Here is a 17,283-nt window from a genome sequence, read left to right as displayed (position 1 = left end):
TCTGTGGGATCAGCAAAGTGCTGTGACAACTTACTCACTACAAAACATAGGTCAGGGCGGGTACATGTTGTTAAGTAGATGAGGCTACCCACGGCTTCCCTGTAAATTTTTACATCTGTCAGTTTCTGAGCATCCTCCTGATAATCAAGTTTCTGATCACATGGTGTTTCCCTTGTTCTACATTCCTGCATGTCAAAACGTTTCAGGATCTTTTCCACATATCTCTTCTGGGATACTGTTACACAATTTTCCGACTGCTCAAAGTCCATGCCTATGAAATGCTTCAACATCAACTCGAGGGACTCCAGCAAGCTGAACAAGCTGGTGAAGAAGGCTATAGCTCCGTAGTGGGTGGTGAGCTGGATAACCTAGAGGTGGTGGCTGAGAGGAGGATGATGAAAAAGCTATAGAAGCCATCCTGGAGAACCCCTCTCACCCCCTCTACGAGGAGCTGGCCAGAATGAAGAGCACGGTTCAGCCAAAGACTCATCCCCCTCCGACACAACTGCCTGGGCCGGTCCTTTATACCGGCAGCCATCATCAGGCTCTACAACAAAGGGCTCAGACGGCCGGCTCGGCTGCCAGAACTAGAACTATTGTCACAACTCGGGACTTGAGAACTATATAGACTAGAGACTCACATCACCGTACTGACTATCTTGTATTTTGCACTAGAGACTCATATCACTGGACTCTTATCACTGGACTATCTTGTATTTTGTACTTTTTTATATTATATTGTATTTGTATTTATATTTTATATTGTATTTATAGTGTATATAGATACTGGACTGTATAGGATCGTCTTATCTTATCTTATCTTATCTTATCTTAACTGATCTCAGTTGATTCCGTTGAATAGCCCGGTGCATAGTCACATGTCAACACAAAAGCCATGTGCTTTTTATGGGCAACGACAGAAACTCGAGAAAAAAGGCCGGTGGCTGACGATTATAGCCTACATTCTCACGTAAACGTGACTCTGCCCCCAAACCGAGACTTATTTTTTTAAACAGAGTTTTTTTTTTTTTACTATTTAGAGATACTATAACTGTTAGCTGTTACAGTAAATATGTTCGTAAACATTCAAACTGTGATCATATGGAAAATATATATATATAAATAAATAAATAAACATTTAATAAATTTTCTCGTGATCTGATTTTTCCGACAGGGTCTGGGTCACATTTATTTAATAAATTCGTACTTGCCTTTGATTGTCAGTCTTGCATTGTGAAATATGCAAATCTCCGGGCCTCCCCTGACGAGGGCATGCTATTTGAAAATAAGTTCTGGTTTGATATCACACTTATCATACAGTGCAATGAGATGGACAGCAATTGGATTATTTGTCTTGAACATGAACAGATATCTTGATATATAAAAAAAAAAAAAACGCTAGGTAATTCTGACCACAATGTTGTCAAGCTAATTCCCACATATAAGCCTCTGCTCAAAAGTATAGCAAACAAAAAAGTTAAAGCGGTCCATGTTTGGAACGAAGACAGCATTGGCTGCCTAAGACATTAAAGTCCTGCCATAGACTCAGTTTCTTCCCCTCAGCAGCTCGCCTGGTAAATTAGTCAGGTGTCCCCCTGCTCCCCCCCCCCCCCTATGGCGAGCTGCTAGGGCTGGACCTCATGGTCTTGAACTGTGCTGCACTGTATCCATGTCCCCGTCCCCGACCACTGCACTTTACTGTCTTATTGTTGTCTCACTGTTCTGTCCTGTTTTGCACTTATTTATTTATTATTATGTTTATTCCTATTTGTGAAAAAAAAATCATGCACTGTAATGTCGAATCACGTTCCATTTGTATATACAATATGGTGAATAAAGTCATCTGCATCTGAATCTAAAAGGCTGTTTTTCCTGTACCAACTGGGACCTATATCATGACCTGGACCTTGAAGAGGCCACTGATACTATTACATATTATATAACATTTTGCAGGGATAATGTGTTACCCAAGAAATCAATAACTAACTTATGTACCCAAACAATAAATCATATATTTCAAAGGAAATTAAAGAGTGCATAGTTAAGAAGAGAATTGCATTCAGGAACAAGGATCTTTTGGCCATGAATATCCAGAAATAATCGAATCAGAAGTTAAGGGGGGCCAGGAGGAAACAGAAAGATACATTCGAATCCCATTGCTCTTCTTTTTTTTTTGATCCACTTTTTCTCCCATTTTTCTATTTTTTCTCCCATCCCAATTTCGTATCATCCAATTCAACCCTCCCCTGTCACGAACGCTGTTTCTTGCCTCCCACAAGCCGGCTGCAATGTGGACTAAGTCATACATAGCACAAGTCCCCTCCGGTACTTGAGGTAACAGCAGTCGTATCTTTTCACCTGCACAGCGCGATCTCTCAGTGGCGAGGAGTAACGCGTGGGAGGCTCACGCTGCCCCCGACACTTCCTGATTCTACTGCGCAGGCGCACCAACCTGTAGGAGTCGCTGTCCACAACGCCCGATCCCCACCCATCAGTTTCCCACCCCCTAATACGGCCAATGTGTATTAGTACGGACGACCAGCTAAACTGAAAGCAATGTGGAGCGCTGGGCTCGAACAGGCGAGCCCAGCGTCTCCAGTATTCGTGGCGAGCGCCTTGCCCACTACGCCACGTAGCTGCCCGAATCCCATTGCTCTTCTATGAACACAAAAAAATTGTGGGACTCTATGAAGTTTATGACAAATATGGCCCCAGCTAAAAAGTCTCTTAATGTTCTAAATGAGGGTGAGAAGGCCAACGAACTTAATAACTTTTATGCCAGGTTTGAGACTGCCGACTTCTCACAGGAGCAAGTAACGGCTCTCCAGGCAATACCTGCATCAGAACCAATTCTAATTGATCCACGTGTGGTTCAGAGACTGTTCTCTAACATCTTCCCCGGGAAGGCCTCTGGACCGGATGGCATCTCTGCTGGCCTCATGCTGAAGTCATGCAGTGAGGAGCTGGCAGAGGCCTGGTGCCCAATCTATACCAGAAGTCTCTGGACTCTCACACTGTTCCGTCCACCCGGAAAGACTCAATTATTATTCCTGTTCCTAAGAAGGCAAGCTGCAAGGAAAATAATGACTTTCGACCAGTTGCTTTGACCTCAGTGGTCATGAAGTGTTTAGAGAAAATAATTATCAATCTAGTGAAAACTGATGTCAGCTGTTTTTTGGATCCGTTTCAGTTTGCTTATTAGGTGTTGTTCTGAAGGGCCAGATTAACACTGAGAATCTACGTTTATTATTTTATATAACTTGTATATTATTTATATATATAAGCTATATACCTTTAAGCCTCCGTTTGAATCATAGCATTATTCGCTTTCCTCATTGGACACCGCCCTTGACACTGGCGGCGCCAGCAGTCGCGCCCCCCAGACAAGTTCAAAGACGTGTCCGGGCAAGTTGAGACATGCCCTTGGCCAGCGCATTGATTCCGGACAGGTGATTCGGTTGCGCTCTGGAAATCACTCTGAGTATATATGGTAGAAGGCGCAGCAGCTGTAGTGTGAACCTAATCTAGTGTGCAGCAGTAACGAGAAGCGTGTGAACCTTAGTGCAGTGAAGTACGAACCTAACCTAGCACGCAAGTGTGTGTGAACTTAACGTAACTAGTATCAGAACACGAGGTGAAGTGTGAAGTAACCTAACAGCAGAACGATTGGACATGTGAGCAGTGGAAACCTACCCGCGGTGTATCGTTACGGATAGCTAGTAGCTCCTTAGATACGACCCTAATATTGTAGAACCATTGTTGGTGTATTATAGTGAATTGTGTAAGCGAAGTACCGTGGAGAAGAGCATAGTTAATACCATTGGCGTTTGGATTTAACTACATCTGAAGACCTGCATCGGGCTAGCTTCGAGGACGAAGCTAGCTAGCTATCATCACTGCCGTCGGGCTTTGGATTAAGAGCTATTACCCTGCTATCGAGCACTTGGATTACAAAGACTGGATCCGTACGAGACCCCTTTTTTTCAGTGACCAGCAGGAGTATCCGACTATTCTCCAATTTCCTCCGTGGGGGAAATCACCAGTCTCCAGCTATACCCCTCGCTTGCCCTGTATCGCCATCTCACTCCATGCAGCGTTCTGGTCGAGTATTATTAACCTAGGAATTATTCATTCCCACTGACTTTGATACTCTACTATCATTCTACTATCATTCGCCATAAAAGAGCAACGTACTAATTTCAGTTGTATATTGATATTGCTATTAAAATACTGTAAACGTTATCTCTTTGTCCCCGTGCCGTCTATTGAGTGTCTGCCATATTTAACTAACTGTACTGTCTGGCAAGTAATAATATTTAGTAGTGGTTTAATCAGGGTTTTGTAACCCCTCAGTTACAGGTGTAATACAGGTACTGATGATGCGGCCTCAGCCTTGGTTCATTTTATATCTAAGCACTTAGAGGACCCTACCTCTTATGTCCAACTTTTATTTGTAGATTTTAGTTCAGCATTTAATAGGGTACAGCTGCACCTTTTAATTGAGAAGTTGAATTGGCTTAATGTCCACCCTCTCATTATAAAATGGTATCATTCCTTTTTAACTAACCGTACACAGCGGGTCAGTGTTAATGGCACTCTTTCAGAATCTAGAACCTTGAGCACTGGAGCCCCCCAGGGTATATAGTAAGTTCCCCTGTGTATCTAGAACCCTGAGCACTGGAGCTCCCCAGGGTATAGTAAGTTCCCCTGTGCTTTTGACCTTATATACGAACGAGGGCAGAAGCATCTATCCTAACAACCGCATCATTACATTTTCTGATGACACTGCCATTTAGCTCTAATTAAGAATGACAGTGACCTAGCTGACTATTATTCTGAAATCCAGAGGTTTGTAAATTGGTGCGACAATAAGAAGACTGAGGAGATGGTGTTTGACCCCAGAGGTGTTGGGGACCAAAGGTCTGTGGTCATCCACAAACAGTCCATCTTGCAGGTCTCTTCATATAAGTATCTTGGGATTTTTGTTGATAACTCATTAACCTGGAACACCCATAAACAGTCCATCTCACAGGTCTCTTCATATTATCTTGGGATTTTTGTTGATAACTCATTAACCTGGAACACCCATGTAGACAGCCTGTGTAGCAGACTACAACACTTTCTACGCCGCCTTAGAGTTCACAGTGTAGTTAAGAAAATGTATGTTACTTGTTTACCAGTCTGTATTAGAGAGTCTCATCAGATACGGTATTACTTGTTCCTGTTTGCGGACGACTCAGCCCTGCTGGTCTCTGACAAGTTGCAGGTTGAAAAAACCCTCAGCACGGAACTAGGCAAAATCTGCATATGGCTCGCTGATAACAAACTATCATTACACATGGGCAAAACAGAGTCCATTCTCTTCGGTTCAAATAACAAACTCAGCAAGACCGACGGATTCTCAGTTACAGTGGGTGACAATATTGTCACAAGGAAAGACGAAATTACCTACCTGGGTTCCATCCTAGAGGCAAATCTTTCCTGTGACAAAATGGCATCCAATGTAATAAAAAAAAGTCAACCAACGAACTAGATTCTTGTACCGGATCTCCTCTCTGGTAAACAAGAATACCCTGAAGACTCTGGCAGGAGCACTCATTCAAGGGTACTATGACTATGCGTGCACCTCATGGTACCAAAGCACCTCAAAGGCGCTTAAAACAAAATTACAAACATCACAAAACAAACTGGTCAGACTACTACTTGACCTGAACCCCAGAACCCACCTCACCCCTGCCCACTTTGCCAACCTAGGATGGCTTAGAGTAGACGACAGAGTACAGCAACTTGCAATGGGCCTGGTCTACAAGATACACTATACGACCGGGGTGCCCATGTACATGTCAAAATACTTCCCAAAGGTCAGTGAATACCACAACCACTACACCAGAGGAAGCTCAACAAATCATGTTAAACCCAGATTCGGCTCAAACAAGGGACTAAACACGTTTCGCAATTATGCCACAACAATGTGGAACGCCCTACCCACAGCTGTAAAGGAATGTGAATCCCTGCCCACATTCAAAACCGCTCTTAAAGAGCACCTACGGGAGGCTGCAATTCGAAACTGGCCACGGTAAATGCCCAAAACCCCCACCACCTCCTAATAGACAGTCTCCTCCCCACTGCATGTATATATTCCCTCCCCGCCGTATGTATATTTCCCTCCCACCCACCCACCCCCTCCTAATGTACAGTCCCCTCCCCATCATATGTATATACTCTGTCAGGATCTAGGGGTAACAGTACTGTATATTTGAATACCGCTTATGTCACAAAGGTATCAGTACTAAATACCTATATGTCCCTATGCCATAAATGTCATGTATGTTGTGTATGTCATAAATGTCTATATGAATTGAAAATGGGGGACCCTGATGGAAACAAGACAAATGTCTTTCTCAGGTCTGCATCCCCTTAACAATTGTATGTATTGAGCCGTACTGTATTGTACCCATTCTGCAATCTGTTAAATAAATTCATTCATTCATTCATTCACAGGTTGGTTTGGTAACCTGTCTGTACAACTAAAGTCCAAACTGGTCCATCTGCATGGAAGATCATAGGGGTGAACAGGCTACTCTAAGGCATGCCGAGTATGAGCTACTGCCCTCTGGGAGGATGTTTAGAGTTCCACGCTCTAGACCAGGGGTCGGCAACCTACGGCTCTTTAGCCAATCAGCTGCGGCTCCCTGGCCAAAAAAAAAATATATATATACTTTTTTCCCCCCTCTTATTTTGGAGATCGATGTCATACTACTGTGACACTGAAATGAAAAAATATTTCATCAACTAAAATATTTAGTCAACAAAAATATTTCATCAACTAAAATATACAGTACGTCACACTAATCTTGAGTTTCGGACCCCCCAGTAAGCTAACCGTGGATAAATCCAAAAAAAGGAAAGTCTGAGGAAAATAGAGGGTTTAATTCAGCGTGGACAGATTAATTTGCTTTCACGACTAACGACGCAGGCTTACCTGTATCCAATCCAATCCAACTTTATTTATAAAGCGCTTTAACAGCCACAGGGGCACAACGTGCTGTACAGAGGGAGCATATTAAAAACTATAAGCAGCACTAAAAATAGATTAAAGATTTAAAAAAAATTAAATTAAAACAAGAGTACCAAAAAAAGAGAAGAAAAAAAAGAAGGTAAACTATGGCAGCAATACAAATTTAAATAGATCAGAGTACTTAAAAAAATATTTAAAAGCAAAGGACACAGTAACAAAACGATACAACAACAACACAGTAAGACAATAAAATCAACAAGGAATGTATGCCTGATATGTGGTGAGAAATTTGCGAACAACGTAAATTTTACTTTTTATTTCATAGATTTTCCACAAATAAGGGAAGGACTCAAATATACCTGAATAGTTCAGGGTTTTATTTCAAAGTCGGTCTACAGACACCAGTGTTTTGTCTCCTCTTCTGTGTTTTATTTAAAAATAGGTCTACACAGCCAGTATTTTTCTCCTCTTCATAAGAGTTTGAGGTTTTCCTTTGTTATAACAGGTAAAAACAGCAATAAAAAGTCCTGTCCAACATTTTCTTTTTGTTGCCTTATAATTCCATTAATGCAACAAACTGTGTGCTATAAGTATAAAGTATAATAAATCGGAAATTACTTTGGGAATGCAATTGTCAGGCGTTTTATGCTAAATGTGGCGTATATGCTTATATGGGATATATAAAATGTTATACACTGTGTTATCTTCATTTTAAGGGTAAATAGGTTGTGCGGCTCCCTGAGCATTTTATTTTGTGGGGGGGGGGGGGGGGGGGGGGGGAGTGGCTCTTTTGATAGTAAAGGTTGCTGACCCCTGCTCTAGACTAAATAGGTTTAAAAATTCCTTTATTCCGGTCTCAATCAAACTTAGTGCCAGATAAATGGCTGGCAATTATCGAATAATCGATATTTGGTCGTAATATTATCGATATTCGATAATCGATATTTGGTTATATACTATATGTGGTGTTGCCAAACACTTTTTTGTATCTTTATATTGTTTATCTCCTTTGTTTGGAGTCAGTTGCGTCATGTCGGTATGCATGTGTTTGTGGCTGCAGTGTGGGTGTGTAAGCCCAAGACAAATTCCCCAGCTGAATAAAGTGATTCTTGACCTTGATCTTGATCATGATATGAATTTATTTCACATCACCCAGCCCTACCTTTTTTGTAAATTTTTCTTTCTTTCTTTCTCTTTCTCTTTCTCTTTCTCTTTTTTTTTTTTTTTTTTTTTTTACCTCTGTGGCCAAAGTGGAGGTGAAGGTGCTGTTGTCATAAACCCATCCACTGCGACACTGGACCGTGGGCAAGCCGGTGGCGTTGGAAACATTGGACAGGAGATGAAACTGGGGTTCCGCGAACATTTCACAGGAGTGCAGACTGCCGTCTTCCCACGCCGGAATGCTGACGGCCAGTCTCTTCTCCGGAGGTAGCTCTCCGAGGAGGCCCCCTTCGTCCAGGGGGCCCGGATCGCAGTGGTGAGAGGGCACAGCCGCGATGAAGTTATTCAGCAGGAAGTGACACGGCAGAACCATCCGGGGGATGGCGAGCATCGCAATGACCAGTACCTGAAAGCGTCCGAAGCTGCCCGCTTCCTCCAGGATGCTGTCAAACGTCATCCTCAAAGCTGCAGCGTGGGACTCTGTCGATTTTAGAAACGGAGCACGTTTGTTTTTAGGCTACAAAACCTGATATATGGTCAACTCCCCGACTGCATGAAACCCAGCAACACTCAACAGAGAGGTTTAACACCCTAACCTGAATCAGCAATTCCCTTGGTCACACATTGACACACTGCTCAGTCACTTTTGTGCAAGATGTCTACATGTGCTGCTGCTGTAGGATCAATGATATATTACCGTGACTCGCACTAGCTGACCTCTCGTCTTTACACACGCAACGTGATGGGAGTTGTACAATTTCGCAAGGTTTCCCTTCTGCAAGTATGCTACCCTGTGAAATGGACATAAAGACCTGGATGCATGCCAGACTCTCAAGCTATACTGAAATAAATAATGTGCCCCCGAATCCCTCAAAAACACCATCAGGAAAAGACATTCTTATTCACATACCGTAATCCCTCTAATAGTGACCGGTATTCAATTACAAACCGGGTCTCTATTAATGCCGGGTGCGCTCTTGAGCTAAGCAATTATAAGCCGACCTCCTAATACAAGCCGGGTCACTAATATACTGAGCTGCATACTGAGCTGCTAAGGTAAAGTTACTTGATTTCACTTTGAAAACGTTGAAATGACCAGTGACCACCTGTAATTGCACTGTTTACTATTTCATACAGTACTTGGTTTCAATAAATGAACCCAGTACATTTTACTGGGTTCAAACTGACACAAAATGTTGATTTATTCATTATGATCTACGTGACCTACAACAAGGACCTCACACTTGTTCTTTCCAATAGTGCTCTAGATATTTTCCCCGCATATCTCAAAGATAATGCCACAGTGAAGTTATAGATATCATCTGGCACTAGATATTTGAATATATACCAGTCCTTCCTTGATATTTCGCTCAAAAATGTAACCCTATAAAACCAGCTGAAAGAATTTTAGCTGCAGTGCTCTCCATTCCGAGGCAGTGCAGTTGCCATACCAGACTGTGACGCTAGTGTGTAATAGTGTGCTAGTGTAATAGTGTGCTAGTGTAATAGTGTCATAGTGTAATAGTGTGTTAGTGTAATAGTGTCATAGTGTAATAGTGTGCTAGTGTAATAGTGTCATAGTGTAATAGTGTGCTAGTGTAATAGTGTCATAGTGTAATAGTGTGTTAGTGTAATAGTGTCATAGTGTAATAGTGTGCTAGTGTAATAGTGTCATAGTGTAATAGTGTGCTAGTGTAATAGAAATACTGCGGGGAGATCTGCTTTCTTGGCCTATGTTTGCCCTGTCCCCTACACTCCTAATAAATGTGTGGCTGCTGCCAGATGGAAATGTGTGCTCTACTGAGTGCACCTTTCTAGTTCTTTATGTATTCCAATATAACAAATGGAGTAGGGACCGCACTCGAGGAAAATCGTTGTTTTTATTTTTATATGCACAGGTTGTATAACGCACAAAACGTTTTCAGCCATCCGGCCTTCATCAGTGTGCAATGATAATTGTGACAAACTTAACTAGGCTGTACTTGACAACATACAGGTGGGAACAATCGGCAATCAGCAAACAGGCTAGGTTGACGTCATGATCAGTAGCAGGGCTAGATTGACAGGTAGATATCATCACAGTATCACATGAATGCGTATGATGGCTATATGAAACAACAAATTAATACATATTACAATACAATATTTACAAATCTGTATGGAACAAAAAAACAGTACATTGGGGGTATCAGGTTGTTAGACCGTTCATTAATCAGTGTACTAGTTTTTTGTTTATACAGTAGACAACTTAGGATAGCTTTCACCTAAAGGAATGGAGCCCTACTCCATTAATGTTGGACTACGCACCTGTCTGAGCGCAGTGGTTACCCTTTTTCTACTTCCAATAATATAACAACAAATATTGAACGTTAGTAAAAAAAAGAAAGAAAAAAAAACGTAAAAAAAAAACCAAATGATGCAGCATTATTTCTCCAAGTTGTAAAATCTATTTAGCTAAGTTCTCATATATGTCCTGATGAATTGAAAATGGGGGACCCTGATGTAAACAAGACGAAAGTCTTTCTCTGGTCTGCATCCCCTTAAACAATTGTGTGTATTGAGCTGTACTGTACTACTGTACCATTCTGCAATCTGTTAATAAAAGTTTTCAATCAATCAATCATACTGATAACTGATAACAGTAAGAGCCGCTGCAGTCCGCTAGAGGTCGCTATTGCGCATAGGTGCATGCCACTCTACTTTTACTAATATGCAAAATAGCACCCTCTAGTGGATATTGCTGCATTGGGACTGGGTTACGTTACACTCACTCAGTGCACTGAGCTCCGGACGAGTCACCGAAATGGCTGCGTTCCTGCGAGCTCGTAAATATGTTCGTTGTGTTGTCCGTTTCTCCGACCGTGATTGACCTGTAATAACATCTTATTTTGACCGTTCGTGGGGGAAACTCAAGCAGCGCTCGTCGCAGAGACAACAAAGCCATGATGGTCGGTCGTCGTCGTTATCTTTGCTTTTGATAGTGAGGCTAAAAAAAGAATGTGTCTTTGAGAAGAACTCGCTATAGCCAGCAGCACGCTTAAATAATGTACTGGCGTCAACAACACGCGTGTAAACAGCAGCAGGGGCATCGTGTTGTTTACCCTTTTAACTTCACATTATTAATATATGCAATGCATGTCGCTCCTCTGCTCAGCTTGTATCCTCTTTGCATTCTTGTTGGAGCTATTATGTCATAAATGTCTTAATGTTTACGTTATAGCTGAGCTTGCATGGTCGTGCAGGCCAGGGGCTATTTTAATTCCAACATAATTATCTTGCATGTTGCTTTTATTATAGGGTAACTGTTAGCCATGGGAGTTTTACGAGAATTGGGCTCAACGTGGCTAATAGATCTAACAAGCCCTAGTTTCAGTTTGGAAAGTTTTTTTTTATTTGATAAGCCAAAGGAGGCTGGGGGCGGGGCAACTAGTGTGACGTGTCATTCGAAGTGGGCGGGGCTGCCCATTGGTGACTATTTTTTTGTGCTTGATTGATTGATTGATTGATTGATTGATTGAAAATGTTATTAACATATTGCAGAATGGGCACAATACAGTAACAGCTCAATACATACAATTGTTAAGGGGATGCAGACCAGAGAAAGACTTTCGTCTTGTTTACATCAGGGTCCCCCATTTTCAATTAATCTTAACATATATGACATAGACAGTACTGCTACATCTATACATTAATTATGACATACCAGATTTGCAAATACAGTACTGTTTGTGATACAAAGAGGCCAGAAAAGAGAGTACATTTGATGTAGAAACTGTACATTGTAGGAGGTTGGGTAGGTGGGGGGGGGGGGACTGTACATTGGAGGTGGTTGGGGGGGGGGACACTGTACAACTGTACAAGCAAAACTTGACATTGGAATATTGACAACCATACTTGGTCATTTACTGTACATTGGAGGGGGTTGGGTTTGGACATTTACAGGGGCCAGTTTCGAATTGCAGTCTCCCGTAGGTGTTCTTTGAGAGTGGTTTTGAAAGTGGGTAGTGATTCACATTCCTTTACAGCTTTGGGTAGGGCGTTCCACATTATTGTGGCATAATTGCGAAACGTGTTTAGTCCCCTTGTTTGAGCCGAATCTGGGTTTCACATGATTTGTGGAGCTCCCTCTGGTGTTGTGGTCGTGGTATTCACTGACCTTTGGGAAGTATTTTGACATGTACATGGGTACCTTGGTCGTGTAGTGTATCTTGTAGACCAGGCCCATTGCAAGTTGCTGTACTTTGTCGTCTACTCTAAGCCATCCTAGGTTGTCAAAGTGGGCAGGGGTGAGGTGGGTTCTAGGAGTGAGGTCAAGCAGTAGTCTGACCAGTTTGTTTTGAGATGTTTGTAATTTTGTTTTTAGCGCGGCTTTGAGGTGCTTTGGTACCATGAGGTGCAAGCATAGTCGTAGTACCCTTGATCCTGTACCCCTGTGTATGAAGACATGACTAGGGATGGGTACCTTTCACATTTGAACCGATACCGGTACCTTTTTTCGGTACTTTAGTCTGAAGAAATTTAATTTACCTACCTCAGTCGTAAAAAAAATAAAATCCAAACTTCAAATAACTACAATTTCGACAGTTTTCGGCTTGTCATTGCTCCGACTGCTTTGTTGTTGAATCAAGTCAAATCCTAGGTAAGCATATATTGTGCGTGTGAACGTTGACATGAAAAGAAAAAAGTAAAAAAAAAAAAAAGTAAACATTTTTTTTTTTTTTTTTTTTTGGTTTCTCACTTGATTCGATACTCGGTAGTACCGACGTGTTTCGGTTCGGTACCTCAAAAGTACCGAATTCGGTACCCATCCCTAGACATGACTAATAAAATAATCTGAATCTAAAGTGATTATTAATGCCATATTGTAATTTTGAAATGGAAAAACTACCATCAAATACCGTTTTGAACAAAGCCATTGATTACCAGCACAGACATTGTGAAAGCTGTGCCTTACTGGCCTAAGAACCACAGCTCACAAGAGTAGCTGGAATGATCCCTGTACTCCGCAAGTCATGAACCTGTGTGTGTGGACTTGGCAAAAGTTCAAGTTAATTTTGTTTTATTTGTCACATATAAGGTAGCCTACATGTACATTATAGTGAAATGCTTGTTTCTGTATGACCCTGCTGAGATTCGTACAGTAAAAAAGTAAAAGACCAAACACTACAAAACTAAAATGTGCAAAATACAATTTATTTTGATTTATTTTACGTAATTTTTTACTATGTTATTTTTACTATATCTAGGCTAACGTACCATAGGCCAGAAAATAAATGCTTGCCAATTGGTCGCAATGTAATTTAAAGACACTACCTTGTCACGAAGTTTCAATATTCAGTCGATAGTTTTGTAAAGTGCAATTTTAATAATCTTTTCCTCACACTGAACTATGCAATCTGACACATGATTTTATTTCCAGGTGACCTGCCAGGCCAAAATGAGGGTTCCTATGGGTTTCCCTAAATTGAAGTTACCTGCCAGGTTCATTGTCTGATAAGTGATAACCTTTTCCAGTCACCTGCACACATGCAATAATGTGTCTGATTGCGTGAGGAAATATTGCAACTTCGTGCCATCGGTGCGACCAAGGGAGTGTAATAATAAAGCTAACACAAAGTAATTTCATGTCTTGGGCACATTATGTTTGTCTTCTGGTCTATGGTATTTTCACCCAGTTGACTAAATAGTAGAGGTTGGGTCTGCCAGCTAGGCTAGGATCTAATTTGACCTCTCTTGTCAGTTTCTTTGTTTGTTTTTCTATGGATGCGTTTCCACCTTGTGAAAATCATACAGCCCACCATAATAGTGAAATCATTGTGGCACTACTAGGGCATCAGACTACATGTTAATGATGTTTACCGGTCTATCTGCTTCAGGCTGATGAACGTAACGATAACAGCTGTACTGTGGAGGATGAAGAAGATGAAAGCTCAGATGACCCTCATCTTCAAGTAAGATAAGATCCCTAAGGGATACTGCTGAATTGACTCACCGCATACACTTCACTTCATGTCGTCATAGTTGGAAGGATACATTTCATCATATTTGATACATTTCATCATTTGGGACATGTGTCTATATTATGGGACTGGCCTTTAATTCCTGTTGCGCAAAAGTCTTGCTCAGCAAAGATGGGAAATGCTATCAAATTGTTTATTTAAACCACTATACATATTACCTGTATACAAATGTGGCTATTGAATGTCTCGCTCTGAGAGAGAGAGTATTCACATTGTAACGCCAACTTCACACACTGAGGGAGAGAGAGTAATTTTAAAGTAGGCGGGACTAGGGATTGGTGATTCAGGTTGTGGATCTAGACCAGTGGTTCCCAAAGTCGGGGTCGCGACCCAAAGGTGGGCCGCGAGCAGCCACGGGAGGGCCGTGAGATGATTTAAAAAAAAAAAATTGTCAGGCCACTGAACTTAGAAGCAGGCCAGGACAGTGTTTCTAGTTGTATTCTAAAATGTGACTATATGGTTTTATATTAACTTAATAAATAAACAAAAACGAAAAATCTACTTATTTCAACAAACATTTCAAACTAAATAACAGATTATGCACATAAAACGCTGAAAACAACCGAAGCAACAATAGTATTTTAATGAGGCTATTATTATTATCATTATTATTTTGCAACAAGTTAGCCCTCTCATAAATAGCACATATAAATGAATAACTAACTTGAACTAACTGAATAGGCTTGAAGTGATATTTGGCTTAAAAAATCGGTCACCTGGCAAAAAAAAAAAAAAAAAAAAGAAAGCCTGACGATGTGCATTGGGCCGCGGCTCTCTGACGCCTTATTTTCTGGGTCCCGGCCTGAAAAGTTTGGGAACCCCTGATCTAGACAATCTACGACGCATTAATGAGGCATATTCACAATCGGCCAATAAAAACCCACCACCAAAGCACTCTACTCCACCATGCCACTAAACTACCTTCCTGGGGGAAACCCTTGTAATCGGCTTGGCAATGATCTAAAAACAGAACGCTACCATTCCTAATTTAAACCCAGGGGTGTAACGAGCTGCCAGCTAGTCTTGTGTTGCGATGGCAGCCTGCCCTTTGCACTGAGAAGGGTAGGAGTAGTCTGTGGTTAGCTATCCGTTAGTTGGGAAATGGAATCCTATCAATGCTTTATGTATCTGAGGTACCAGTCTAGAAACGTATTCACTATGATGTCACAAGTACCTAGACAAATAACTTTCCTTTTAAATAGGGATGTCCGATATTATAGGCCTACCGATATTATCGGCCGATATCGGCATTAAAATGTGATATCGGAAAATATCGGTATCTGTTTTCAAATTATTCTTTCAAAATTTTTAATTTTTGTTTTTTTACATTTCTATAACCTTTATTTACCCAGGCAAGTAAGAACAAATTCTGATTTTATTTATTGTCAAAAGTATGCATAATGTTGTGTTAATTCCACAACAAGAGATATGTAATGTTAATTACCTGAAATTATTCCATTTTCTGGGGGGGGGGGGGGGGAACCCTGCATATATCGGTATCGGTTGATATCGGTTGATATCGGTATCGGAAATTAAGAGTTGGACAATATCGGTATATCGGTATCGGTAAAAAAGCCAATATCGAGCATCCCTACTTTTAAACCATCCCAAGGCTGAACTGGCAGCCAGAGCTCATACAAATAGGTCTGATCTGTAAGATCTGACTGCAGGCTTAAGATAAGATTCAAGATTCAAGAGGTTTATTTGTCACATACATTACATACCAGGGCATACAGTGAAATGCGGGTGGCCATGCCCGCTTTGATTATGCAATAATACTAAATAATAAAATAGACATAATAAACAGGTAATAAAAATACACATAAAATATACATGATAAAATAGACATGTTAAAGTCCTGAGATAATGCAATACAATGTTGGCTACGAATTAAGGCACTGGGTCATATGTACACCACAATACAATATACAGTTTTTACTCTATATCATTATTCTATACTTGCTATTTCTAAACTACTATACAAGAACCACAACAGTTCTTTCCTTAAAGTGACCTTTATTTTCCTCGTTCCTTTAAAGTGTCCTTTCCATTGTATTTAAAGTGACCGTTTGTGTGTGAGCTAATACAGAATGTGTGTTGTGTCTGTGTGTATGTGTGTGCTCATGTGTACTTGTGTGTGGAGAGTTCAGTGTTCAGTGTTCTGATGGCCTGAGGGAAGAAGCTGAGCCTTAGTCTCTATGTTCTTGCTGTGTGTGTGCGTAGGCGCTTGCCTGACCGCAAGCAGCTTGAACAGGCTGTTGTTGGGGTGGTGGGGGTCTTTCTTTATTCTGCAGGCTCTATAAGATAAGCTAGTCCTTTATTGATCCCCTTGGGGAAATTCAGGATCATGTAGTAGACTAAAGCACGTAGACTGTCCTTGTGAATATAATGCTATTTTTTTTTTAATGGATGGACTGCATTTATATAGCGTTTTTATCCAAAGCACTTTACGACTTATGCCTCACATTCACTCACACATTCACACACACACCAAAAGTGGAGGCAACCATGCAAGGTGCCAAAATGACTAGTTGATGCTGAAGGATGAGAATCCTGAAGCCATTTGCACTGACCTTTATGCATCCTTTTAACTGTGTTGACAGCTGGAGCTCAATGTGTTCAGAGCTCAATGGATGTCTGAACTGAAGCCCAACTCTGGGGGCAATGCCATGAGTCGCGGGTCGCTGCGAGGTGCCGAACTGAGGAGGACCCAGGACCTGATACGAGAGGAGAAGGTCAGCTGCACACCCCACTCCCTCCCGTGGTCATTTATCCATCAACACTGTCCCCCCCACAACTAAACAAGAATACTTGAAGCTCAGACTCAAGTGTATTGTATTGTAAGATATACCGACAACTAAAGGCATGCTGATCTGTCCAGGGAATGATTACTGTCAAATGTCATTACACTGAGAAAGAAAAAAAAAATAAGAAAATACAAGAGACATATTTAAAAAGTATAAGAAATAAAAAGATAATAAGAAAAATATTGTGATGTGATATTTTGGCCATATCACCCAGTCCTATAGAAGCCTAGTGGAAGGAATAACAATTCTATATTGATATATAAGTTGATATTAGAGC

At 41.2% G+C, this 17,283-nt stretch overlaps 2 protein-coding genes across 2 annotated transcripts in view; one reads left to right on the top strand and one right to left on the bottom strand.

Moving 5' to 3' along the window:
- The window catches only part of LOC311234794 (solute carrier family 22 member 7-like), a gene marked incomplete at both ends in the record, with an annotated part of 31,756 nt that extends 22,755 nt beyond the window's left edge, over positions 1-9,001 (bottom strand). Inside the window, 2 exons of the mRNA XM_084322038.1 lie at positions 8,256-8,659; positions 8,992-9,001. Coding sequence (XP_084178164.1) covers positions 8,256-8,659; positions 8,992-9,001 — 414 coding nt within the window. The remainder of the gene's footprint in view (positions 1-8,255; positions 8,660-8,991) is intronic.
- Positions 9,002-10,971: 1,970 nt separating this feature from the next.
- Positions 10,972-17,283, top strand: part of fbxo9 (F-box protein 9) — a 57,156-nt gene continuing 50,844 nt past the window's right edge. Inside the window, exons 1-3 of the mRNA XM_084321499.1 lie at positions 10,972-11,127; positions 14,056-14,130; positions 16,803-16,934. Of these exons, the coding sequence (XP_084177625.1) occupies positions 11,122-11,127; positions 14,056-14,130; positions 16,803-16,934 (213 nt within the window). The 5' untranslated portion in view covers positions 10,972-11,121. The remainder of the gene's footprint in view (positions 11,128-14,055; positions 14,131-16,802; positions 16,935-17,283) is intronic.

This window comes from Notolepis coatsorum (assembly GCF_963971535.1).
Source record: "Notolepis coatsorum genome assembly, chromosome: 9".
Classification (NCBI taxonomy): domain Eukaryota; kingdom Metazoa; phylum Chordata; class Actinopteri; order Aulopiformes; family Paralepididae; genus Notolepis; species Notolepis coatsorum.
Note: the sequence above shows the minus strand (reverse complement) of the source record. Positions and strands in the feature narration are given on the sequence as shown.